General features: G+C 40.8%; 1 protein-coding gene and 1 long non-coding RNA gene across 3 annotated transcripts in view; one reads left to right on the forward strand and one right to left on the reverse strand.

Annotated features, from left to right (window-relative positions):
- cers3a (ceramide synthase 3a) overlaps nucleotides 1–25,953 on the forward strand; it is a 45,383-nt gene that overhangs the window by 12,543 nt on the left and 6,887 nt on the right. Inside the window, exons 6-10 of one of the 2 annotated variants that reach the window (XM_039795961.1) lie at nucleotides 126–176; nucleotides 3,380–3,472; nucleotides 17,085–17,213; nucleotides 18,678–18,784; nucleotides 20,730–20,883. In XM_039795961.1, coding sequence (XP_039651895.1) covers nucleotides 126–176; nucleotides 3,380–3,472; nucleotides 17,085–17,213; nucleotides 18,678–18,784; nucleotides 20,730–20,883 — 534 coding nt within the window. The remainder of the gene's footprint in view (nucleotides 1–125; nucleotides 177–3,379; nucleotides 3,473–17,084; nucleotides 17,214–18,677; nucleotides 18,785–20,729; nucleotides 20,884–25,953) is intronic. The other variant, XM_039795962.1, reaches the window with a different exon arrangement.
- Nucleotides 5,537–8,718, reverse strand: LOC120556388. The gene is made up of 3 exons (XR_005638849.1): nucleotides 8,459–8,718; nucleotides 7,467–7,508; nucleotides 5,537–6,391 (listed from the first exon to the last, which is right to left on the reverse strand). It is a non-coding gene; the product is annotated as an uncharacterized LOC120556388 (long non-coding RNA).

A 25,953-nucleotide genomic window follows, 5' to 3' on the forward strand; every position in this document is an offset into this window, starting at 1 on the left:
TGTGTTATCTGTGGTTAAATGTTAAAGTTACTACTAGCAGCCTTGTTGGTGTTTAATATATAAATATATTTAATTTATACCCCTCTATATTTCAAATAAAACTTTTCTCCCCATGTTTTTTGTAGAAAGAATGGTTTTATGACACTCGGGAAGTGTGGACAGGTTTTCCAAAGCAGGTTTGTACAATTTTATACACCATAATCATCATATTAACATCAGAATATATAATTAAATGTATATCTATAAAAACTTTTGAATTAATACATTTTACTTAATCCTTCAGGCATTGATGTGGACAACTTGTACTTCTGGTCAATTTTCACTTTTATACTAGATACTAGAACAAACTCCATGGGCCCCATTTGTCTATATGTGAATATGTTTATTACAAAATCTCACATCATACAGAATCAGTATTAAACTACAGTTTATACCTGACACAGTTTTTCAGCCTCACATGTGACTTAATAGAAATGAGGACAGACAATTAAAATGTGCTTTACGCTGAAAGGCAACAGTTTCTCCTTAATATAATATTATCTATGATAGGCTACAGGTTAAAGGGGAAATAACAGCTCATAACGAGAGTAGAACTTTGCAGCAGCATATTATCCACCATTACCTCAAGCATTGCTGTTGCCGGTCTGCAGAGGACTGAGTCTAGTACATCAAAATACGTCCCTTAGGTCTTTTGGTCCCTGTACCCCATTTTCAGTTGATTTAGTTTGCTGTTGATTTGCTTGACAGTTCTGTTGAACCCTGCTGCAGCCATCTCACGCTGTAATTGTTTAAACACCAGTTCTGCTTTTGAAGATCCCTCTGGGTTATTTTAAGCTGCTGTCGAGGACCATAATGCAAGGTGGCTGTTTGTCTCCTACACAGACCACTCCTGTGGTTTCATGTCCTTACTGTTTTTTTAAAATGGCGCTCATAAAGTAGCCTGGAAATCCAGACACAAATCCGAAGGATTAAGGGTCTGGCATTGAGTAATGAAAATGGCCCAACTCAAGGGGAAGCATCAAGCATGCATTTGAAAATCTCACTGCAAACAATTGGATAACACAACGACCAATCACAACAATACACGGGGTGGCGTATCCAGAGCCCCATCCGCTTAGCTACCTGCGGAGCTAACTGGTAGATTAAATTGTCGTCATGTTTAGCTCGCCTCTGGCCCGCCTATATCAGATACACCGATGATTGGTGCAGCTCGGCTACAAGTGCATAGTTAATGAACATCATTACTCAATGCCAGAGTGACTCGCTGAGCAAATTCAAATTGTGCTCTTGCAAGAACTCTGTATTTGGTCACAATAATTCGACCCCCAACCCATGACATCAGTGGTTCTTGGTTCTAAACGAGCAAAGTGTTTGTGCCACTCTGGAACCAGTTTTCCTGACCAAGAAGAGATTATTTGGCTGTCGAAATGCAAAGAACTGGTTTAAGAGTAGGCATTGGCTCCAAAACGGCCCTCAAACTGCCTCAGTGGAAAAGGGGTATGCGACACCTTGTCTGCTGCTAGTTTGTTAGCCTCAAAGCAGGCATAGAAGACATTGATCCTTTCGGCCAGAGAGGTGTCAGCAGTCTCCCACCTGGAGGAGATTGTTTTGTAATCTGTTATGCTCTGTGGTACCTGCCACAAGCGTTTGGAATCAGTTCTAGGTTAAACATTTCTGCTCATTCATTCTCAATACATAATATAACCAGTCACTAGGGCTGGACGATTTGGAGAAAATCAAATATCACGATATTTTTTACCAAATATTTTTACCGCAACGATATTGTAGGGTTGACTATTGGTGCTTTCACAAAATATTTACACAATGAGATTTTTGATAAATAATAAGTAATGTGGATATAATGACTAAGTGGGTAAAGGCCCAGCCCAGCTCTACCAGCCACTCAGCCTCTCTGTCCCACTACACAACATTTTAAACATGTTAAGCTTAATGAGGCTCTGCAGTCACAACTGTGGCAGGGATTACTGTCACAAACAGCAGAAAGTCCTCAGACACCTCACTGAAGGTAAAAGTTAAGTCACCACTGAAGGATCCACCATGAGCATATTAGCAGTTAGCATTTTAGCTAGACCCAGCATGCACCTGTTACATTGGCCACGTAACATTGTGGGTGTTTGTTTTTGGTCACTTAACATGCTCACAGGGTGGTCAGTAGTCAGTGATAAAACACTTTTAGTTTTTATTTTATTTTACCTACGTCGATACAAAATAATCTTAATTATAACCTGTAATGACATCATTCTTTATTTTAATATATTGTGCATTTTTTGTACTGATGACAAACTGCTAGGCCCAGCCTGATCCCTGAAACTCAGCCTGTAAACATACATCTTGAACATGTATCTTCTCCAGAATGTCAGTTGAATGCTGAGAAACACCTCTCTGGACATAAAGCTCTCTGGGGCTCTGCCCTCATGTGGCGCAGACACACCAGCAGCTGGTGATTTCTTCATGTGACTTATTGTTTTTACTCTGTAACTTATGCGACTTGAAATGTAGCAATGTACAATACTTGAAATAAAAAATATTCCAGTACAAGTATCAAATTATTGATTTCTCACAAAAAAAAAAACTTTGTTACAGCAACCAGAGAAAATTTAATTACTGACTTCCATCCCTGCTATTTTTGATCATTTGGTTGTCTGACAATAGAAAAATAATTAAATGAGAGCAGATAAACATTGCATGCATTTAAACACAGTATAGATGAAGATGGAGGGCAGGAGAAGACTTAGCGAAGGCTTAAGATTTAGAGAGACACTTTTATTGATTGGGGGAAATTACATTTGTACACTCTATAGATATGTCATATATTATACACTGTCATCAGATTCACACACATGCACAAACAGGACCGATACATTCCCCAAAGGAGAGCAGTTGGAGGTTTGGTAAACTGGCACCTCTCCAGCTACCAGTCCACAGATCGTACTTGGTCCGCACGGTGACTTGAACCGACGACCCTCCGATTCCCAAGCCAAGTCCCTACAGACTGAGATTCTGGCTAAAACATGTTGGCTGTCTTCAACAGTTTTTTTATTTGTTTGCTGGACATAGAAGACCAAAAAAGATGAAAATCTTTACCAAAATGACACAATCCAGTTTAACATACTGTGATGGGAGTATATGATCCCATAGCTTCATTATCAGCCTACACTTACCTTGAAAAATGGAGATGAGCGAACAATAGATTCTTCTACAGTTCCTTCCTTCCAGCTAAAGGGGTCAGAACAAAGAGCACAGCCCTGAGGGACAAACATTTTGTCTGTGACTGAGATTCACTGCAGCTTCATGTTACATGCTGTCCATCCTCTTTTTAAATCTGTCTCTGTGTCTGTGTCTCTCTCTATGTCTACAGTCCATGCTGGAGTCTCAGTACTGGTATTATATCTTGGAGATGAGCTTCTATGGCTCTCTTCTCTTAAGCGTTGCCTTTGATGTCAAGAGAAAGGTGAGTAGTGGTTGACTTTGTTGAATCTCCTGCACTCCTAATGTTTAAATCCCCTGCTTGTATTCCCATAATAGAAGTAACATAAAGCTTTAACACAGTATGTTCTAGGGATCGACCGATGTGAATTTTTTAGTGCCGATACAGATTTTTTTTCCATCAGCCTTAGCCGATGACCAATACGGGCGGCCGATTTTCTCGAGCTGATATTTGGAGCCGATACTGCTTTTGCTCCATCAATTTACATCATAAAAATGTAAACCCTGCTACACTGAATTTGTTTTTGTAATCTGCTCTGCCATTTCTGAAAAAAAAATAAAATAAAAAATGATTAGTGTCACTTCTGCAATCATCTTACATTCATATCACCCAAATTATGTGTGCGATGTGCATCATATTAATGGGTGCACTGCATATGGTTAACTGTGCAAGGGTGAAAGGCTTTCATCAACATCTACAACATAGCCTTGATGATGCATTGCTTGCTGACATATTATAAGGCAGATATAATCAGGTCATCACAAAATATCCTTTGTCAACGCATTTAAATAATTTAAGAAAACAATAAACCTGAAAAGTAGCCATTGAAATAAAGCGCTTGATTTGTAATTTAAGACTGCCATGGTTTAAATTTTTCTACATAAAATAAAATGAGCATGTCTAAAGCTAATATGCCGCCTAATAAGCAAAGACAAAACACTAGTAGGTCTAAACGAAAATGTAAAAGAAGCTGCCAGATTAGTCAACCACAGAACAAAAGTCAGCAGAGGAAAATAACGTGATGTCAGATGCACATTAAGCAACAAATTGTTCAAGTTTCTGTTCTAAACTGCATCAACGTTAAAAGGTATTAATATTCAACCACGTATAAAACATGTCTCTCAAAGTTTTAAAAGCTCTCCTTCAGTTGACGCAGCACTCTCATATATCGCTGTGATGCGTGACGTGTGCCAGCTCCGAGTACGGAGAGAGGGAGAGAGACACACACACACCGAGAGACACACACATCACACATGCGATGGCAACTCCACCCAGCTCCAAGTATGGAGAGAGCCAGGTGGTCGCTGAATAAAACTCCCACAAATACCACGGAACAACGTCTGCATTACTTAATCCTATGACCATTGTTAGTAACAGCTACCGTATGCATACGGCTAGCCTACAACTTCCCCTAAATACAATGGCAAGCAGTTTTACCCAGGTGAAAAAAAATTCTATTAAAAATATACTTTAATAAAGTGTACTAAGTATATTTTCTAAATTTTGTACTATTTTCGTCAAATCCAAGTATAGTTAAGTGTATTCAATTATGTATTAACTTCAACTTAACATCTATTTGACTACACTTCAAGTGTAAATAGTATACTAAAATGGAACAACTTTTTTTAAACTTCAAGTGCACTAAAATACACTAATGAAAATCAAGATTCATGAGCAATTAAGCACACTTACAGTAAAATTGCATTGCCATTCTTATTGAAATACACTTAAAAAGGCATTGCAGCGCAACTTACAGTTGCGTTTAAGTATATTTTGTTCATACTGCTATCATACTTATAATTACTATAAACTATGTTAATTTAGTATGCCTCTGTGATATTTCAAGTGATCTACAAATGCACTTCATAACTATATTTAGTGCTTTTAAAGTGTCCCACTATGACAAGAATAATGTGTTTGAAGTGAAGTTCAATTACAACCTAAACATCATAAACACGTACTTTCAGTGCAATGTTATTATAGTGTAAGGTAGAAACAAATTGTTTGAAGTATATTTCATCTGTACTTTTATCCCCATTTTGTTATACTTAAGCATGAATGTTGCTATTACACTACAAGTGTATTATATTACAATTCAGTTCAAGTGCATTACATCAACAGATTATAAATTGCATTTCAGAAAAGGATCTTTATTATTGACACAAAAGTAAAACACAAAAGCAGATATTGGCAAAAGCAGGACCCTTGAACAGTAAAGGCAGCTTCAAGAGAAAAAAAAAAAAAGAAAGAATATGAGCGATATCCGTGCTCCCGGACATGCGCCGCTGTGGGACGATGTCTTCCAGTTCTAGTGTTAAAAATTCCTTAGAAATAAAAGTTTATTGATCTTTGAAAAAGTGTACCTGCATTATTATGCAATTATCATTATATTAGATGAAAATGGTCTCAGGACGACAAGATTATGGTTTATCACAATAATTTCTGGGACAATTTATCGTCCAGCAAAACTTGTTATCGTGACAGGCCTACTCGCTTTATACTGGACCAATGTCGAAGATCGTTGTTCCCAACAGTAACAACAGAGGAACATAGGGTCCAAGTTGAAAAACCCGAAGTTACCCTTTAAATTGTGCACTCAGTTTTCAAAATAGTTGTGTAAAAAAATAAATAAATTCCATCTGGTATAGCAGTACCAAAGATGCCTGTTGGTCTTTAATGTAGTCTGTTTTCTAGAGAGAAAACTTTTGCTTGGTTTGCAAAAGGTTATTTCCATGCAGCTCCATGTAAATCCTGTCCAGTTAATTCAAACAAAAAAAACTAGTCCAAAGAGTACAGCCATACCAACGATGCCTTTAGGGACAACTACGCTGTTTGGTTGATGGCGCAGTCTCTCTGGCCCTTTCACTGGAAGAGCCTGTTTTTTAGAGCAAGTGCTTTGTTGGTAAGTTTCCCTCCTCAAGTTCCATGCAAATCTTTTGGATCAAAGGCAAGCAGGGTAGCTGAAGTTCAGGGCATACTGTACATTAGTCCAAACAGCGTAGCAACAGGTAATGCTACATTATAAAGATCTTGCAACATCTTGATGCCTTCAAGGACAATACCAATGTCCCCTGGTTCATCACTTGAAGCATGTTCTTTAAGAACATAAATCCCAACGCTGGTTTCTTCAGTGGCCTCGTTGATGGCGTCTTCATCCATGCCCTATTAAAAAAGGAAAAAAAAAAAAAAAAGGCAGTCAATAAGACCAATCGAGAAACAAATACACAAGTATTAAATCCAAAAGGGAGTAGTAAGTAGGGCTAACGATTTTTAGAAAATAATCTAATTGTGATTTTTTTCCACAAATATTGTGATTGCAATTTAATATGCAATAATTTTTTAAGCTCTTTGTCTTCTGTATTATTCAACAAAGACAAGTAATACATCCTTGTATAGTATGAACAACACAAGATTAGATAGATTAAGATTATTTCCTGGAGGCCAGGTCTGGATGTGATGATGAAATTAGGTGATGCATGAATTTATATGAATGACATCTTTTATTTAACTACTTCAATCACAGTAGTATATTGAGCACTGACCAAGCCTGGTGTAAACATTCATATAGAAAGTCAGAAACAAATCACACAAACTAAAGTGCAGATTGCAAAACTATGTGGCTTTACCACACTTAGTAGTACTTAGATTATTTAATTATTATTAACTGTAATAAACATGTGAATTGCATTGTTTTTTGTACACACTACACTTTGGAAGTCAACTGGTGTACACTGTCATATGGGTACATATTTCTCTAAGAATATTACAACATGGTTAGTACAAAGGTACTTGGCGTGCTGTCAACTCAAACACGTAGGAAAGAGATTGACAGTAAAGACAAAGAAAGATACAAATATGAAGATAAGTAAGAAAATAAATAGAGGAAAGGTTAAAACTGAGACAAAAAGATGAATATAGTAGGAGAAAGATGAAAAATAAGTAGACGTTGGGCCTTGCCGTTCTTGCCAATAAATTGTGGTATGTAAAATATAACCTATAACATTACATAACCTTTCCACAATTCTAAAATCGTAATGTTTTTCAAAAGGAAAATAACACTAAACAACCAGTTGGTGTTTTAATGTTTCTGATACTGTTAAAGTTTAAATTGGCAATATATGTGAGAGTAGGTCCATTTTCATTTGTAAACAATTGAGAAACAAATAAATGTTTCCATCTGTAACTTTCAATTATTTTAGGAAATATACAAAGAAAAAACAAATATGACAGCACTTACCACTATAAAGCATTTGATTGTGTATGCTGTTCAAATAGGATCCTATGAAAGAAAAAATTTAGAATCAGTGAGGTGAACCAAGCACATTGACTCAATAATTAAAAGACCACACAAAATAAAGCACACAACAAAGACACAAAGGTGGGCTAAAAATCCAGTTTGAGTCAGACCTTAAAAACGCTGCTTCATTTATATGAAAACTTAATGATTTATGGAGGGCTTCTTTAGTGTGCAGGAGTGGAGAGAGATTTAGGAAAATGACATGGTAAAAAAAAGAAAAAGAAAAAAAAAAAGAGTTCCCATACACTGTGCTAACGTCAGTTGCCCCGATACATTTTCATGTCAGCAGCACCCTCCCGCATATAATCGACACACACCCACACACACACACACACACACACACACACACACACACACACACACACACACACACACACACACACACACACACACACACACACACACAGTCTGTAACTGAATAACCGACAGCTTTAGCTACAACACTCGTTCGTTCTTACCCGACGTTACATTGAACTTGTAGCTAAGCCTGTGGTCTTAGCTAGCTAGCTAACCTTAGCTATTAGCAAACCAACATATAACGTTATGCCCAAACAACTCGACGGACCTTTTTTTTTGTTACATAAAGTAACGTTACATCAGCATCAATGTAATCTAAATGTTGCGAACTAAACCCGACCACTTAACACTCATTCTTATGAGGCTGACTGGCTCCTCTTCACCGGCTGCCATTAACATTACGTTAGCTACATTTAAATACCGTTGTTAGGAGCAGGACCGTCAGGGGGAGAAACACAATTATTAATGCTAAACTAAGTAGTTACTAGTTAGTGATGGTATTAGCTAACTTAGTTACAAGAAAACCGATATATTTGTAGAATGCACAAACAAGTGAACGGACTTTTGTAACCGTTACATGCAGTACAAAAACATTATGAACATGAAAAAAATAATTTTGATTGATGCTAACTTACTTTTTTGTGAAGAAGACAACACATGGCTGCTGTAGAATTAATCCTGCACGCAGCCAACACATACTCAACATTCTTCTTGTTTTGGCGATGTCCTTGTTGAAACAGTTTGGCTGTGTTGGCAGCATAGATAGACAGTATATAAACGGTTGGTGTCAGTGCCCGGGAAGTGCCACCTACACTTCCTGGCGCCATTTGATTCAAATATACCATTTCCGGTAGTGACCAAACTTAATTCGATCATTTAAAATGTTCAATTCAATCAATTTCAATCAACGCAAAAGGAATCTATACAAAAACACCTGAAGTCTACAAGATTGAACCATGTTCTTGAAAGGAATATAAATGAATTGCGTAGCATATTCTAAATTCATTTTTGTAAATTCAAAGACCTGCTATTTATTTTTTCAGTGTACTTTGATATGCTAATAAAAGTACACTTATATTTAGTGCACTTTGTTTACAGTGTACTAAGATTACACTACTGATGAAGTGAAATTAGTGTACACTTTCAAAAATTATACTAACTCTGTATTAAAAATAAGTGTACTTACTATAAGTGTACACTAAGTTACCACTATACATTTTTGTATTTTAACATATTTTATGAAAGTACTCTGATATGCCACTAAAAATACACTTATTTTAGAGTGTACTGTATAAAGTGTACAGAAGTCACACTTCTAATGAAGTGAGATCATAGTACACTTTAAAAAAGTATACTAACAATTAATTTCCAAAAAATATACTTCCCATAAGTACACTGAATTGCCACTCTAAGTATGTCAAATTTAATACACTTAAAAAAGATAAACTTCTATACTATTTAAAATACATTAACAAAAAGTACACTTTCAAAAGAGTACATTTAAAAATAATTTGATTACTGGTAAAATAGTTACTTACTGCTTTCTTGGACTCTGAAGTTGAACTTAATTACATCTATTTTGAAGTATACTTTTAAAAAGTACATATTAAATACTCTTTAAATAAAGCACAACAAGTAGAAGCATACTTGTTTTATACTTCATGTACTTCATTCATATTTCTAATACACTAAAGTATACTACTTTTTTACCTGGGTATAGACGAGGCATTCACATCAAACTTGCTTAGCTATAGTTGCAAGCACATATAGAGCAACGTGTTTCCACTTTCAAAGTGTATGGCAATATTTCAGCTTAGTCGAACAGTTAAAAGATGCTTTGAACATTTAAAACTTACCGTTGTCTTGAGCAGCCTTCTAGCACTCTGCTAGTGGGGGGAGGGGCAGTGCACGGTCTGCATGTGAACTGCAGCGTCTATAGCAACACAGAGCTGCCTGTGTGGACGCCTGTCTGTAAATAATGCCGGGAAAATCAGCGAACGCAGCAGCCGTGTATCGGCATGCTGCGTATATCAGCCCGATATATCAACCCGGTCTCACGGCAGTTCGTGTAAATGTACACGTTATTCTTAATCTATTGATACGTGTTCACGGAGACGTTTTTCTCGTTTTTTACGTGTAACTGTAACGTTATTTTTTACGTGTAACTGTCACGTTATTTTATACGTGTAAATGTCACATTATTTTTCTCGGGGAAAGGACGCCGGGAGGCGCCGAAAAGGTCGCTCCATAAGCCGGGAGGCGCCCGCGAGGCGGCCTGCTGGGGACCCGCTGGGGACCCGCCGGGAGGTGGCCGAAAGGACGCCTCCATAACGCCGAGAGGCGGCGCCAGCGGACGGCCGGCGGGCGGCCCGCTGGGAGGCCACAATACGGGGATGGCGGAGGTTGGGTTTAGGAAAAAACTTTACGGGGAAAGGGCCGACGCCGGAGAAAGGCCTTAAAACGCTGCCAAGGGACGCACAATCGCAGGATAAGCGGGAGGTTGGGTTTAGGAAAAAAAAACTTACGGGGATAGGGCAACTTAAACGCCGGAGAAAAGCGTCTAAAACGCCGGGGAAAAGGGCCATACAACGCCGGAGAAAGGGCATAACGCGGGAGAAAGGTATACGCGGAAAAGCGCGCCTTAAACGCGGGAAAGGGTCATGTACACGGCCGGGGAAAGGGGTACGCTTACCGCAGAGGCGTGCCGCAGTAACACGCGGGACAAAACGCACACGCAGGGACGCCATCCGCAGGGAACAAAAGCGCCGCCAAACGGACGCGCGATCCCCGCTTCGCCGGTGAAAGTCCTGTGTTGTTTGACCCATCCACCACCCGACCAACCTACCTACGCGGATTTTCGGCTTTTTATATTACTCCCTACAATTTCGTGCTGTGGCCACGAAATATGCTTCCCATTGAAATACATTAGTTCACATTTTCGTGTTGTCCACCACGTAAAAAACGACAAAAACGTCACACGTATCAATAGATTCAAATAACGTCACATTTACACGAACTTCCATGAGACCGGGCTGGATATATCGGCCGGCCGATAAATCGGTCGATCCCTAGTATGTTCACATATGTGTCAAGTAATACACAGTATTCAATATAGGGTAATTAAAACTCAAAACATTTAAGGCTGTATGGTCCCACACAAACAAGTACTACGGTGGCCCTGAGAGGCCACAGCACGCAACAATAAGACAACACGTGCAAATAAGACAACACGTGCAAATAAGACAACACGCACTAATAAGACAACACATGCAAATAAGACAACACGCACTAATAAGACAACACGTGCAAATAAGACAACACGTGCAAATAAGACAACACGCACTAATAAGACAACACGCACTAATAAGACAACACGCGCAAATAAGACAACACGCACTCAAATAAGACAACACGCACTAATAAGACAACACGCGCAAATAAGACAACTCCTGGAACGCAAATAAGACAAAACAACATATTTCACAGTGGAATAGATTAAACTCCATATTACCGCACATGAACATTTAACAAATCAAACACACAATACCTTGTTCCCGTTCCAGCTAGGTGCTTAATTATCCCGTTTATAGAGCCTTTTAATTTCAGAGCTAAGTGTGTTTTCCTCCTTACTTCCGTGCGTGTGTCTCACAAAACTAGTCCCCCCCCCCTCCCCCTTTAGATGCACACTCCCACCAATCATGAGTGAATAATATAATGGTACACAGTCTGTATTAGGCACGAATGATTTTAACTGAAAATTACCTTCCCTAAGCCTGTATAAGAGCACAAACAACTTATGCCAAAGTTAAAAACGTTTATGACTATGTAATATGCGCTATGGGGAAGGAGCAGATTAGCTAGTCTCCAGCAACAGGACAAGCTTCTGGACGGGGCGCTCAACTTCTGACACCTTGTGGAGACGCTCCCCTTTCTTGCCAAGCTTTCTGTCACCAAGTCGGATCTTAATTCTCCGTACAAGTCCGTCTTTGTCGGTAGTGGCTTCTGCAACTCTACCCAATCTCCACTCGTTCCTATGCACGTCATCTCCTTTCATGATTACAATATCTCCAACTTGTAGGTTTCTTCTTGGAGTGTGCCAGCGTTGTCTGAGAGCAATGTTGGCAAGGTATTCCTTTCGCCAGCGACTCCAAAACTGTTCTGCGAGGTATTGAACATGTCTCCACCTTTTCTTACCATACACATCTTCTCTGACGAATTCACCTGGGGGAGGTAAGGCCTGGACAGATTTCATTGTCAGAAGATGATTAGGGGTGAGTGGTTCAAGGCTATGAGGGTCACTGAGGTTGTCAACAGTCAGAGGACGACTGTTGACTATAGCCATAGCTTCATAGAAGAAGGCCCGTAGCGAAGCATCATTTAGTTTACCAGAAGAAAGGGCAAGCGTAGACCTTAGAATGCTTCTCACTGTCCTAATTTGTCTTTCCCACACCCCTCCTGCGTGGCTGGAATGGGGTGCGTTCATGCTGAAGTCGCACTGCTTCTCGGCAAGAAATACAGCCAGACGGTCTGCATCCACTTCCTTTAGAGCTTCTCTGAGTTTGTTTTTAGCTCCGACAAAATTGCTTCCTTGATCAGACTTGATCTGACGAACGGCACCACGTATGGCGATGAAACATCGAAGGCCATTGATGAGGGCATTTGTCGACATGTCTTCAAGCATCTCAATATGAATGGCACGGGAGCTAAGACAAGTGAAAAGAAGGCCGTATCTCTTGTTCTCCTTTCTTCCTTGTTTTGTAAGGAATGGCCCGAAGCAGTCCATGCCGCAGAAGGTGAAGGGGGGTGAAGGTTCCAATCGTTCAGGGGGTAGGTCGGCCATCTTTTGCTCTTCCATAGATTTGCGTTGCCGTCTACAGGTGACGCATTGATGAATGTAGGATGCTACTGCCCGGTTAATTCCTGGGATCCAATAGCCGTTGCGCCGGATTTCATTAATGGTTCATTAAAGACCCTTACCTTGATGTTTTATCCTTTCGTGGTGATAAGCAATAATCATCCTTGTGATGTGATGATCTTTGGGGATGATTGCAGGGTGCTTGATGAAGTTGGGAAGAGAGGAGTTGCACAGCCTCCCTCCCACCCTGAGGACTCCGTCGTCGTGGAGAAAAGCATCAAGAGCGTGTAATGGATTCTGAGGTGGTAGGGGGATCCCTTTGCTCAGCAGCTTTAACTCTTCTTGATACACATTTTTCTGCAGATCTTTGATTAGGCAATGTTCTGCCTCTTCTCGTTCTGTTACAGTGGTGAGACTGTTTGATCTGTTCTTGCTTGTGCGCCTGAGAAGGCGTGCAACCGCTCGCGTAGCCAGTGACCAAGACGAGAACTTGGACAAGCGATCAACGAGGCTCACACGTTCTGTGGTTTTTGTACTGAGTGCTAGAACACTCCTGACCTCTGGATCTCCGACTGTTAACTCTGGTACTTCATCTGATGCCAGCCTTATTTCCTGGTCCCATAAGAACTTGGGCCCAGTGAGCCAGGTAGAAGACAAAAGCTCGCTGGCAGTCAAGCCCCGAGAAGCGTGGTCAGCAGGATTCTCATTGGTTGGGACATAGCGCCACTGTTGTGGGGCTGAGCTGAGCTGAATCTTCTGAACGCGGTTAGCCACAAACGTGTGGAATCGTCGTGCTTCGTTTCTTATATATCCCAAGACAACCTTAGAGTCGGTCCAGAAGAACTCCTCGGCGTCAATACATCCCAATTCCTCCTTGAGCATGTTGCTTATCTTTACAGAAATAACTGCAGCTGTCAGTTCTAATCTTGGGATGGTTGTCACCTTGGTTGGGGAGACACGTGATTTTCCTACAACTAAGGCACAGTGAATGTCTCCCTCCTCGTTTCGGAGTCGCAGGTATGAACACTGACCGTAACCCTTCATACTGGCATCAGAGAAGTGATGCAGCTCTGTCTTTGAGACCCTTCCAAATCCAGCAGGTGAGTAAGTACGGGATATAGTGACATTATCTAAATGGGCTAGATGCATAGGCCTGCTTCTTTTTATAATTTAAACTGACATAAACTAATACACTAGTCGGATCGTGTTCCACTCTTTTGAATAAGTTAGGGGTGTTAGAGCTAAACCATAAACAATAAAATTAAAGCAAATAATATATTAATTAATAATAAATAATTTAAACAATTCTCCTGAAGAGAACGTGTATCCCGCGCTATGGCTGTGTGTGTGTGTGTGTGTGTGTGTGTGTGTGAGGCGCCGATTTATGTTTTCCCCGTGGGTGCTCAGCGCTGCGGCGCCTTTCAAAAAAAAAAAAGGTTTGCATTTCAGAATTTAAATAGGCTTTCAATTCAGGACAACGCCACTTCTCACAAATACAGATAGGATTGGAGATGAGAAGTTTAACTGACAACCGATCAGCTTCGTGGGAAATTAAGAATCAATGCCACCAACGCTCCACTCAGCGCCAACTGCAATGTTTAACTTTAAATGAATGTAGCCTACTGGCAGTCTGGCACAAGTAGGGTGCTCAGTATTTTATTATTATGTATCTGTGTGTGTGTGTGTGTGTGTGTGTGTGTGTGTGTGTGTGTGTGTGTGTGTGTGTGTGTGTGTGTGAGACGGCCGGCCAGCGAGGTTGTTAAGCCTGCAAGCGCTTGTGGAGTTTAACTCCGAAAATGCAGCTAACCACAGGTTACTCTTAAAATGGACATGTGTTGTGATACTTAAACAAATAATCCATCAACGGCGAAATAAAAGCCTCTTATTTACGAGAGCGGTCTGAGAGACCTCCATCTTAGAGCGGGGTCTCTGAGCAGGACTGTCTGAGCGACGAGCTAGCGCCCCGGCAGGCGCTAGCTGGCTGTCGCGTCACTTTATGGAGCTCCGCAAGACTGCCTATATTCGAAATCTAAATAGTTCATTTCTCGCCTAAAACGTATTCAGAAGTGAATTTAGTGATGAATAAAATGGCGAAAATTGTTAAAATTGTCCTGTTGTTGTTTGTTCAAAGGGGGGGGTATGCGTGTTGTCTTATTAGTTGCGGGTGTTGTCTTATTTGCAGTGTGTCTTATTTGTCTTATTAGTGCGTGTTGTCTTATTTCGCGTGTTGTCTTATTTGGCGCGTGTTGTCTTATTTGCACATGTTGTCTTATTAGTGCGTGTTGTCTTATTTGCACATATTTGTTGTCTTATTTACGCGTGTTGTCTTATTAGTGCGTGTTGTCTTATTTGCGCATGTTGTCTTATTAGTGCGTGTTGTCTTATTAGTGCGTGTTGTCTTATTTGCACGCTTGTTTACTGTATTATTCGTGTTATTATTGTTATTAGTGCGTGTTGTCTTATTTGCACGTATTGTCTTATTAGTGCGTGTTGTCTTATTTGCGCGTGTTGTCTTATTTGTGCGTGTTGTCTTATTAGTGCGTGTTGTCTTATTTGCACGTGTTGTCTTTTTAGTGCGTGTTGTCTTATTAGTGCGTGTTGTCTTATTTGCACGTGTTGTCTTATTAGTGCGTGCTGTGGTTTATTTGCACGTGTTGTCTTATTGTTGCGTGCTGTGGCCTCTCAGGGCCACCGTAAAGTACTGCTGAAATGTAAATGTCCAAAGTGTCAATATCAACATTGTGTCACAATCTGGCATAGCCATTTACTTGTATCAACATCTGAATTAGTTATGGTTGGAGAGGATGGACCCCAAGGGCCTCAGAATGGTTTCAGGCCATGGGACATTTCCTACATGGCCACAAAATAATGTATGTGATAGGCAATAAAAGCTGAATTTTAACTCTTTGACTATTACAAGCTATTTTTGCAGTAGTTATCTGAACATGGTGCAGTCTGTGCTATAGTTTACCTCATCGAGTCCTCAATACTGTTAATATAAAAATGCTGCACTGTGCAAAAAATGTTGGGAACCCATTTTCCAGAGGACCCTGTATCCTATCTTACAGTTGACTAAATTAACCGGACCATGTTGCTAGTGGGTGTAAGGTTGGCTGAGGCGGAGGCACAAAAACTGAGAGGAATATCCAGTTTGCAGTCCAGATGTATTTATTCACAGGATGGTAACATCAATCTCATGCAGCCATATTTACAGTGCAAGCCTGACCGCAAAAATAAATTAACTGAAGAAAAGAAAATGAAAAAACATGGACAACTAAATACAAAACTGTAAACAACAAAATGTAAACCCCTGCACAGGCTAGGCCCCTTTGACTATGGGCCCTGGGAGATCTCCACACTTGCTTTATTTAGTTTCCATGCTGGTCCAACCAATCCCCCATGGACTCCAGCCACCTCTTTTATCAGCTAGGTTCCTTTGATGTGTTTTTGTTACACCATGACACACATTAGTGGTACCACAAACATGCAGCTGTCTCCACAAGTACTGGATATTCATGGTCTCCAAAGGGAGATTTTGGTGAATCCCGACCTGTATTGTGCCATACTTAAAGACCTCATATTATGCAAATTTTCAGGTTCATAATTGTATTTTGAGGTTGTACCAGAATAGGTTTATATGGTTTAAATAGATTAAATAACGTGACCATGTCACGTACTGCCATGAGACTGGGTTGTAAATACACAAGGTAACGAGGGTGATACAAGGGACAGGTGACACGAGGGCTCAGGAACAGGTGAAACACATCAGGGTGGGGCAGACAATCACAAAGGCGGGAAAACACAAGACAGGAAGTAAAACAAGGCAGGACATGGGAGAAAACAGACTACAAAATAAAACAGGAAACTGAAGCATAAAACATACATAACCATGACAGTGGTAAGTTATTTAAATGTTAAAAAATCTTTCATACGCAATGTTTTAATTCTGCACTGTCTCCTGGACATGTTCTAGCAGCTAGGCGAGCATTATAAGGTGTGTTACAAAGTGACACTAAATGACGCGCATTTGTCACGGAAGTAAAGGCTGGACTACAACAGAGCTGTTTGGAGCAGTTTGTTAACAGTGTTTTCTGTGGGAGATGGTAACTACCTTTCGGGTGTACATTGGGCTTTTTCACTTTGTAAACCTATAACATGCGCAAAAAGATATATATCACAATAATGGAAAGGGAAAAAGCCAAAAAGCATAATATGAGTACTTTAAAGACAAAAAGGTCCTTCAACCAATACTTCTGTCTATGACAAAACATTTTATAATTTATTAATAAAAAAAGATGTTAACATTTTAGCCTCATGACGGTGCTGGTGGGACTCTAGTTAGGTAGTCTGGTAAAGACTTTACCATGGTTAATTGACTGATTGATTTAATTTTTTTCTTCCAATAGGACTTTAAGGAGCAAATCATCCACCACTTGGCCACACTGGTTCTCTTATCATTTTCCTGGTGTGCCAACTACATTCGTATTGGAACACTGGTCATGATCGTCCATGATGCCTCTGATGTTTTATTGGAGGTCAGTCACAGCCACACAACGATTAAACAGTCCTATCGCAACAGCAAGTCCTCCAAACCATATGACGATATGTTTTTTTTTTCTACCCTCTAATACGACCCACCGGACCGTTTTCCGTCTATCATCTAAACCAGAGAACGTTGGTCGCGGTTTTGAACATAAATGTTGCGATTTTAAAGACATCTTTAACGTGGTTAAATTGTCGCAGTTTGGATATGTTTAGGCACAACATTACTTGGTTAAGTTTAGAAAAACACTGTGGTTTGGGTTAAAATCAGACGGGGCTTCCCTTCCGCTAACGTACGTGGCACTGAAAGTGAGGTTCGTAAAGTAAAAACAAAAACTTGCCATTTACTTTTATTTTCAAACGGGACTTGAACCTTGGTCTCCAGGGTGCATGTCAGGTGTTACTGGATGACCCTGCAAAACTTTGATTATATTCTGTGTTAACATACATTTTCTTCTCAAAATATCAGTGCATGAAAACTATGCTTAAGGTTATATTATGGTAATGGCAAATAAACCAACCAGGTGTTTGACATGTTAAACAGTGAAATATTGCGTTTACAGTTAAAAAACAAAACTATTAATAGCCATGTCCAGGAGTTTCTCTGGTGATCTTATTTTCATGGCTGTAGTAGAGCAATATGTGGTCTGAAACAGATGTCCATTGGGCTAAATTTGGACCAAATCAGAGGGACTCAACACAGCCCAATTTTCTGATGGTCTGCTTATTGTGCTAAATAAAGGATCTGACGAGCCGACCAGATTAAGCCCAAAAAGCAACGTCCATGGACGTCTGGTGTTTGGTGGGTAATTCAGTTTGACCTGGCTCTGTGTTTTAAGTCCTCCAACCAATATGACTACATAAGTTGTTTGTTCCCACCCTCTTATACAATCCATAGTAGTGTTTCCTAAATAAGCGCCCCCTACTGGTGGCAGCAAATTAACACGTCCTCATACCTAAACACAATGGTCGCAGTTTAAACGTGATTAACTCTGAGAAAGTTTGATTAGGTTTAGACAATAAAAATACTTGGTTAGGTTTAGGAAAAGATCATGGTTTGGGTTTAAATAAGAACGTTCAATACGTAACTTAACTTACCTAGTTATGTACGTGACGTTAGAACGTGATGTAACTAGGTTAACTTAGACGTAAACTTACATATGTTGGTTAAAATAAGTCAATGTTGACTTTTGGTTTCACACAGGACACGAACAGCGGTCTCCTGGTTGAAAGTCCTGTATTTCCTTGACCCATCCACCACCCGGACCTCTTCCCTACACAGTCTTTGGTGCTATTTTATACAACATCACCTGAATTCCTTCTTTACTCCCATCACCATTACTATGGCCACTAGAGGTCACCGCTTCTATGAACATAAATATGGGTCATAACAAGCTGCTTGTACAGTCTTATTTTGAAATGTGGTTAATTAACAATACAACTCATTTTTCTTTTAGTCTGCCAAATTATTCAACTATGCCAAATGGGAGAAAACCTGCCAAAGTCTTTTTGTTCTGTTTGCCATGGTGTTTATGGTAACACGACTGATCATCTTCCCATTCTGGTAAGCTCATAAATAAGGTGTATGTGTGTCTGTGTAAGAGAGGTGTATTAATCTGTATGTATGAGTATGCTTAATAACAGTAAGCTCTTAAGTATGATATTTCATACTTATTTCATAAAGTCAAGTCAACTTTATTTGTCAATTCTGTAATGTGTGCCAGACATACAGAGCTTGAAAATACGTTTCTCTCCGGCTCACGGTGCAATAAGGACACGTACAACATGTATAATATAAAAGATAAGAAATATTTACAAATAAAGATAAAAAAGATAAGTAATATGTACAAATAAGATAAAAAAAGTAATGTAAACAATTTAAAAAAAGAGAAGCAATATGTACAATACAGTAATACATTCTAAATAGTGCAAATGTAACGCAAAATCAAACAGCACAGAAAACTAAAGATGAAGATAGTGAAATGTGCAATATAAAGGAAGAGTTCCTGAGTGTCTTCTTTAATATAAAGTGGCCAATGCAGATCCTGATGGGGGGGCAGCATTCTTGGGGCAAAGGGGAGGGGAGGGAGAGAGGGGAGGGTGTTGAGCTTCCTGACAGCCTGGGGAATGAAGCTGTTCGCCAGTCTGGTGGAAAAGGCTTGGATGCTCCGTTACCGTCTCCCAGATGGCAGGAGGTTGAAGAGAAGCTGTGTGAGGGGGGCTGAGGTCACTTACAATGCTGGTTGCTTTGCAGGTGAGGTGGGTTTGGTAAATGTCCAGGAGTGAGGGGAGTGAGACACCAACAGAGATGGCAAAAGTACTTACTTCCCATACTCAAGTAGAAGTACAGATACTTGTGTTAAAAAAGTACTGATTTAACTTATTTACTCAAGTAAAAGTAACAAAGTACAGGCTTGGAAATTTACTTAGTATAAAAGTAAAAGTAGCTTGCGAATGACAACCATTTTTTATGCAAAGCTACCTGGACCACACAAATGTTAGTAGAGTGCAAGCTGAGAAACTTCAGTGGAAATGGAAAAATTGCTCTTTATATGCCATTGCCTACATAAATGGATGTCTGCCAATAGGCCTAAAACATCACATATATGATTATTGTGACAGAGACTGGAACTCCAGGTTAATGTCAAGTTGTCATAACACAAACATTTCAAACAATGTTAACTTTTAATTAAAACTGTCATAATTTACAATAATGACACTTAATTATCATAAACGTTCATAGATTTTTTTGAAAAAGTTGAAAAATACCCAAATTACGATCCGGCAATTTTCCGCAGGGTAGTCCGGCGGTGTGGGAGTGTCATAAATGGCCCATTTATGTGATGTCCTGTTGTGTTCTTAAACAATGTAGCATAAGTAGACTTTATATTTCACAATTACTGTTTTCAATCAGATCCTTCTCGATGTTTATGACTTGCAGATAAAGGCAGCTTCATTTTACAAGAGAGAGAGAGAGAGAGAGAGAGAGAGAAAAAGAAAAGAGACGAGCGAGACATAGTGGGTGCTTTGTTGTTGCACATTCACATTCACCCAACAGTTCCCTCCCAAGGCAGACCCTGACTCTTGGTGGGCGACCATCTGCCTTGAATAAAATTGAATCAACACCTCTCTTAAACTGTTTCAAAACAAACTGACATTAGACATTCAAAAACAAGCAAGGTAGATGAAGGCCTCCAGGCCTGTTGCATAGGCGTGCATTAATTTTAAATAGGTGGATCTAATAAACTGAGTGCATATAAGAGCTGATGGTATTTGCTGAAGACGTTATTAGTGTAAAACAAATGATAAAACTAAGACCATAGGTCTAAATTTGGTTTGTCTTTTATCCAGGACCAACTTTTGGCTCAACACCAAGCCCATCCCATCCCCCATCTGCTCACATAAATGTTTTACGGTGTTTCATTTGTACTGATGAAACACACATCATGATCTAATTACACAGGACACAGGTAGAGATTTTGACTTGTTTCTTTTCTGCTGTGTTTCAGGCTGATCCACTGTACCTGGGTCTACCCTGTTCAACACTACCCTGCCTTCTTTGGCTACTACTTCTTCAATGTGATGCTGGTGGTCCTTCTCTGTCTGCACATATTCTGGGCCTACCTCATTCTCTGCATGATCAGAAAATTCATGTTTGGCACTGTAAGTCTGCTCTATAAGAACTGTCTATCATCTATCAATTTTTCCAAATCTGTTTTAATGGGAAGAAAATATTTCCTTGGCAACGCTGTACCACAAATACCTTTTTAGTATTATACTGTAGATCGAATAGTCTCAGACATTGCCACCATTTAGCTTTATTGGTCGGGAAAGTTTGTGTTTTACCGAGTGCGGAGCTTCACTCTACACGGAGCAAAGCCGAGACAGGTGAAGTGGGGTTGTTGGTAGCCTACTGGTTACAAACAGGCTCGTTAGTGAATAACATGCTAATGTGTTGATGGATTCTGTGTTTTTAGCTGACCTGGACAGAAAATATTTGGTTTAAACAGATCGTTGATGCTGTTTTGCCCTCATTGTTCTCCATGAAGTTTGCTTGAAGTGATTTAATGTAGTAGTTTTATGTGGTGTGAGCACTGCCATGCTCTGTTTGAAAATAGCCTTTTAAATGCTACATTGTCAGCAACAGGTAATACGGTAACTAAGGAGGCAATTTGGCCTTGTGTGCTCTGATGTGCAAATGAGCTTTAAAAGTGACATATTTTTCTAAATAAGTGCTGTACTGTGGATCACGTGGCGAGTGGTTCACGTGGATTTCAAAAAGGAACGTAAAAGTAGTAAAGTTTATTTAAAGATTAGGGAAATTAGTTTGGGTGTACTGTTCAGTAACTTGCCTTAATAACCTAACCCTTAACCCCAAATTCCACCACCAGCAGAAACTTAAAAACAGCAGACGTAGCATCAGTAAGGTCACCCTTTGGTTTGTGGACTGCCGTTTTGAAGTTGTACGTTTATTTGATTAGGACAATGCACATTAATCAACATTTCTGTAAATGCGCCAGTGTTAGCCAGTCAGATAATCTTCAACTGTAGTCCTAGTTACCTAGCATGCATGTCTTTATGTTGGGAAGAAACCGGAGCACCCGGAGGAAACCCACGCAAACACGGGGAGAACATGCAAACTCTACACAGAAAGGCCCAGAACGACCTGGATTCGAACCCAGAACCTTCTTGCTGTGAGGAAGAAGTGCTAACCACTGAGCCACCGTGCTCGAGTTCGCCATCTTGTTTTTTTTGCAACCGGATGTGACAATTTTTGACAAGAGGGTAGGCTGTGGAGGATAACGCAGCCAAGCCAGTGTTGTTCTTTGCAGATTTTCAACTAATCTGAAGCGAGTCATCCATTGGACATTTACCGGCTGGTCAACAATGACCTCCGGGTACTGCCGCTATTCATCTGCATGTATTGCAGAACAGAAAATCTGCAAACCTTCCCTCAAGTTTCCAGCTCACGCTATCAGTTGCTAGCTAGGACATTTTTAGGTGACCAAATGTCCTGTAATGTTTCTGTGTTGCATTCATGATGAAACAGACAACCAACCTGTAGCTTCAACAAAAAAGTGTTTTATTCACGGAGACTTGTACAGGCATAACATCTTTCGTGTACTGACTGACGTTTACTTATATAACAGTTATCCTGCAATGCCAGCAGATGGCACATTCGGACTGTGAACATCACATGTCCCAATTAACTTTGATGAAGTGAAAACACACAGTGAGGGGGTAAAAGTTTTAGATGAAGAGGGAGGTCACGTGACCGTCAACTGCAATGGTTGCTCCTCAGTGCTAGAGCTCCTCACCTACCTCCGTATTTTCATTGAAAAACCAGGTCTATTCCTTCTTCTTTTTATTTGTTACCACAGTGACTCAGTGAAATGCCTGCAGGCACAAGAAAGCAGGTCTCGTTGTCGTCTGAGTCATTTACCCAGACACGGAAATCTGCCAACATGGCGGCGGCTAACAGGGCTAATGATGCTAGCGCGGACCTAAACGTGGAGAACATTGTAGCCAAGGTCTTGAAGGGGCAACAAAGTGTGCTTGAATTGGTGGTCCCCAATGTAGTAAGGGGAGTGATAGCAGAAATGAATACCTCGCTGCAACACATTAGGACAGAGCTTGAGAGACAGGGAGCTACGGTACGTGAGCTGATGCAACGAATGGACAAGACACAGGGGGATAACACGCAGATGAGAAACATGGTGAGTGCCTGTGTTAACGACCAGAAGAAATTTGAGCATCAGCTAGCCGAAATGGAAGACAGATCCCGACGCATGATTGGACTAAAAGAGGGCAGCGAAAAGAATGACCCAGTTGGGTTCCTGCAAGATCAGTCTGGATCGCCTCCTTACAGAACAGGGCTATCATCGAAATTGACAGAGCACACAGAATCTACGGCAAGGGTACAACGACATGTACTCTGATTTTCAGGTGTTTGGGATCGCCAAGCAATCCTCCAGAGGGCGAGACAAGTACAGATTTGTGATTCCAAAGCAACACTATGCTTTAAGCCTGATTACAGCGCATTCACTGTTTGGCGGACCCAAGAGTTTATAGGAGCACAACGTAAGCTACATGCTAAAGCCATCCCAATCTTCTTTATCTACCCGGCCACCCTGAGAGTGACTCACGGAGGGAGAGTGCTCACCTTCACTACAGCCAAGGATGCAGACCTTTTCTGTCGGGAGTTGGATATGGAGGATGACGTGACATCCATATGGGCCGCTCCACGGCTGGACCTGATGCTGATGACGGAGCCGGAGGATAGTGGGACGCCCGCGCAGGGTACTTCTTGTCGGGTGACGGAGCCGGCGGCAGGGTCGGAGCAGCTATGGACTAGCGGTATCTGGATCACTGTGCTAAGTTTGACTCGAGGGCACTGTATGTAAGTTTTGGAACCAAGCTTAAAAGGAACATTTAATTAGACTGAAAGATCATGATGAATTTGGACGTATAATCGATGTTTGATGATATCACACGTGCTGCTAATGCCGCTAATGGGTATCGTAGCTTCCCGGCCCCTGGCAAGTTTGAAGAAGGAAACATGGAGGACCACATGTATTCTAAATCCAAATTTCAGGAACAGGAGTCTTCTTCGCCCAGAAAAAGAAAAAGGATATTGAAAAGAGCAAGAGACCCTCTCTTTGAAGCGTGAAGGCTACTGTAGTTGTAATACATACTTTGAACTGCGTGGTGCGAGAGTTAATTGCGGTATATGATCTCAACGCTAGATGGGATAAATTCCTACACATTGGACCTTTAAATCAGCATTAAAAACAGTTAAAAAAGGGAAAACGCCGGGGATCAGAACTTCTTCTACAGTACTTTGACATATTAGGACCTATCATTTTACAAGCTTTAACCTTGGCCATAGAGATGGGAACTTTTCATCAAGTTTTTATACCATCAGGTTTTATACTAAAGCATCACGTTACAGACAATGTACGCAGATTATTTCATGTAATAGAAGAAGCCAGAAACCTTCCAAGTTCCAGTTTTATCAGTGGACGCGGAAAAGGCTTTTGACCGCCTAGAGTGGAACTAATTGTGGCAAGAAATGGAGAGGCTTGGTTTGGGGGAGAAATTCATTGACACGGTGCGTACTTTATATACGAATCCCACGGCCATAGTCTCAACCAATGGCTTGCATTCTCAGCCATTTCTCAATGAGCCGGGCTCTCAACAGGGATGCCCGCTCTCCCCCATGCTATTTGCGATCTCTCTTGAACCGTTAGCCCAAGCCATAAGGCAAAATAAAATATGTAATGTCCAGATTAAATACAATAACAGCTCAATATCATTATTTACAGATGATATTTTGTTGTACATCTCTGATCTTGAGGACTCTATTCCAAAAATTCTAAAGATCTTCAACGAATTTGGCTCAATCTCCGGCTATAAAATTAATTGGTTAAATCTAATCTTCTTCTATTGAACAACAGGCATGTGACATCAGCTATTAGTGGTACAATACCAACCCAAAGCAAAATTACATATTTGGGCATCATCATACATGCATCACTATATTTAGTGGTCCAGGACAACTGTGAAACTACGTTAAGTAATGTTCAAAGGGATCTGGCCAGGTGGACCGCGCTGCCCTGCGGTCCAGGATTGCTGTTGAACATAGCTCCCCGTGTGAATTTCTTAAGTTCAATGATCCCCTTACCCCCACCAACACATTTCTGGAAGTAACTTGATACTTTAATTTGGCAGTATATTTGGAACAATAAACAACCTAGGCTAAAATACCACAAACACTGGAGGCCTGGCCCTCACCAACTTTAAAATGTATCACAAGGCCTTTCAGCTACAGGCCCTTAGAGTGTGGATGGACCCCTCATCTACAGTTCCATGGAGAGGAATAGTGCAAAACCTCATTGGAAGGCTAAGACTTCCAGACCTGGCCTTTGCAGGTGTTTGTCCAAAAAAGTGTATGCTAACCTATGGCCCTATTATCACCAACACATTGGCCAACTTTAAACAGGTGGAGGAGTACCTGCGCTACACCAATAAGTGGCACGTGAATACCCCAATATGGCACAATACACACTTAATGTCTGGTAACAAACCTTTTGCTTATAAGCAGTGGAGGGACATCCAGTCAGCTAAAAAAAGGGCCAAATTGGCGCCACGGTCATCGCACACAGCGCCAGATGTTGAAATAATGGACACTAGTGACGATGAACATTATGGATGTAAAGAGAGAATCCCAATATTAAAGCCAGGCCATTTTGATGGAACAGGCTCCTGGAAAGACTTTATTCACCGGTTTGAAAGCTGTGCAAGGGCGAACCATTGGTCAGAAGCGACAATGGCGGTTCAACTGAGATTCAGCCTGACTGGCACGGCTGGAGCTATCGTCCATAAAAACCCCAGATCTGACCGCTGGAGCTACCGGCGGATTGTGGCTGAAATAGAGACTGCTTATGGGCCGCGCTCCGAGCATGCAGCAGCCATTGGCATTGAACTGAGACAGAGAGTCAGGGGGCGGAATGAAGCTCTGCACCTATTAAGGGATGATATCTACGAAAAAGTGTCCATTGTGTATGCTTACCGTACAGAGCTGGAGCAGGACGGCATCAGTGTGGAGGTCTTCACCAATGCCTTGGCCGACGCCGAGGTGGTGCAAAAACTACTGGAGAAGCAGCCGTGCACCCTATCCAGATCATATGACATCGCACACAGCTACGAGACCACCAGGAGGGCCGCCAGAAC

Source organism: Perca fluviatilis, chromosome 3, assembly GCF_010015445.1.
Source record: "Perca fluviatilis chromosome 3, GENO_Pfluv_1.0, whole genome shotgun sequence".
NCBI classification, from domain to species: domain Eukaryota; kingdom Metazoa; phylum Chordata; class Actinopteri; order Perciformes; family Percidae; genus Perca; species Perca fluviatilis.